At 55.2% G+C, this 1,979-nt stretch overlaps 1 protein-coding gene across 1 annotated transcript in view; it reads left to right on the top strand.

Annotated features, from left to right (window-relative positions):
• BAK1 (BCL2-antagonist/killer 1) overlaps window positions 1-1,857 on the top strand; it is a 9,702-nt gene extending 7,845 nt beyond the window's left edge. Inside the window, exons 4-5 of the mRNA XM_009327401.1 lie at window positions 1,377-1,557; window positions 1,753-1,857. Coding sequence (XP_009325676.1) covers window positions 1,377-1,557; window positions 1,753-1,857 — 286 coding nt within the window. The remainder of the gene's footprint in view (window positions 1-1,376; window positions 1,558-1,752) is intronic.
• The last annotated feature ends 122 nt before the right edge of the window (window positions 1,858-1,979 follow it).

The raw sequence follows: 1,979 nt of genomic DNA, 5'->3' as shown, positions 1-1,979 counted from the left end.
TGCATGTTAAATGGTTTGCCCAGGGTCATGCAGAAGACCTCTGGCAGAGGCAGGAGGGAAGCCGGGGTCTCTGGGTTCCCAGGTTCCCGTCGCTCCCCCGAGCGAGCCTGGCTCCGGCACAGCCCCGTTCCCGTGCACCCTCCGCTCGGTGTTTGTTGTCTAACTGCCTCTCTTCTGTCCTCTTCCTGCTCCCCTGTCCTTGGGAAGCCATGCCGCGCTGTTTTCACCACTTTGCCAGCCTGAGGCGGTTAACGCACCGCAAACAGGTAAATTAACCTCTGTCCCTCTCTTCGTGCTACCCGTTTCTCTGTTGTTTCTTCCCGGGCTCTAACTTTCCTCTCCCTGTGCAACCTGCACGGTGGCGGCTCCACGCCAAGGCTCTGCAGAGAAGACTTCTCCTTTGGCTGTGCAGACAGGGACCGCCAGGAACAGGGCACAAGATTAAAACACAGGGCCTGAGTCTACTCTTTTTTTTTTTTTTTTTTTTTTTGCCTTTTTTTCCTCCTTACTTACCTTGCTGGAAACCAGGAAAGACACCTTCAAAAACTGGTCTAGATAAATCAGTGCCAAACCTGCAGACAGTGATGCAGCTTGTGCCCACAGCAACCAAAACCTGGATCAGGAGCAGTAGGCATTGACTAGGTACATTTTGGAGCCCCCCCCCATCCCTTGGGAGTGTCAGTCTAAGGCAAGATCAGATCGGGTTTTGGTCTTGGAGGGGTTTGTCTATGCAGGAAAAGGGAAAATCCTGTCCTAACATGGTTTGTCCTTAGATATATTTAAAATTCCTTATCTCCAGGCACAAGCAAGGGATGCTTTGGGACAGGTGGGTGGTAGCTCCTGCTCCTGCAAGCTCAGCAGCTGCTAACAGCTTAAACCACCACCAATTCCAGCTTACCTTGTTTAATAACCGTGCCCATGAAAACACAGGACCTACAGGCAGCTGATGTGCCCTGCGTTCAGGTGGAGACCTGAGGGAAAGGCAGGATGGGCAGGAAGGTGGCAGGTCAACAACCACCATCCCAAAGCTTCCACTCTAGCAATTCAGAGTCTGTAGCTGTGTAGACAGGATTTGGAAATTTCCTTTTCCCTAGGACACCCCTATCCCACCTGGCCGAGGCAAACAGCGGTTGTGACCGAGACCGTGTTTGTTCTGCTCTGAAAGCACATCCTGGTTATTGGAGGCCACGTGTCGCTTAGCCACAAAATGACCGTGTTGTCTGCGTGGCTGGGATGCACCTCGAGGACTAGTGCAGCATCCCCAGCCCTGCTCTGCAACCGGCACTGCTCAAGAGCCCGGGGCCTGGGATGCAGAGGCTAGGGAGGTCTGAGCCAGCTGTAGCAGTGATTTAACCAGACCGCCGGCTTCGTTTCAGCTTGTTTGAGAGCGGCATTAACTGGGGCCGGGTGATCGCGCTGCTGAGCTTCGGCTACCGCATGGCCATCCACGTCTACCAGCACGGCGTGCCGGGTTTCTTCTGCCGGATCACCCGCTATGTCATGGAGTTCATGCTCCGGAACCACATCGCCCAGTGGATCGCCCAGCAGGGAGGATGGGTGAGCCAGCGGGAGCGCGGGGTTGTCCCAGGGGGATTTGGGGGTGAGGGGAGGCAGCTGTGATCCAGCCAGTGAAAGGTGCAGCCTGGGGACTATGGCACTGCTGAGGTTGGTGGGGTCACCCAGGTGCAGGCAGAGCAGCAGCCTGGCCCAGGCAGATCTAACGTGCTCTGGTTATTCTCTGTTTCCCGTCAGGTGGCTGTACTCGATCTGGACAATGTTTACATGAAGTACATGCTGGTGGTGGTGGCCCTGGTCATGGTGGGGCATTTAGTGGTACGACGCTTCTTCAGGCCCTGACTGACATGGCGGCAGAGGCTGGGGGGTCCAGCTAAGCTCTCTCTCAAATCTCTGCTCTACATTGACGTCTCCCAAGAGAGGGGGGATTCAAGAAACCTCAGAGAGAGAGAGAGAGAAGCTTG

Source organism: Pygoscelis adeliae, unplaced genomic scaffold, assembly GCF_000699105.1.
Source record: "Pygoscelis adeliae isolate BGI_AS28 unplaced genomic scaffold, ASM69910v1 Scaffold197, whole genome shotgun sequence".
NCBI classification, from domain to species: Eukaryota; Metazoa; Chordata; class Aves; order Sphenisciformes; family Spheniscidae; genus Pygoscelis; species Pygoscelis adeliae.
This window is presented reverse-complemented; position numbering and strand designations above follow the sequence as displayed.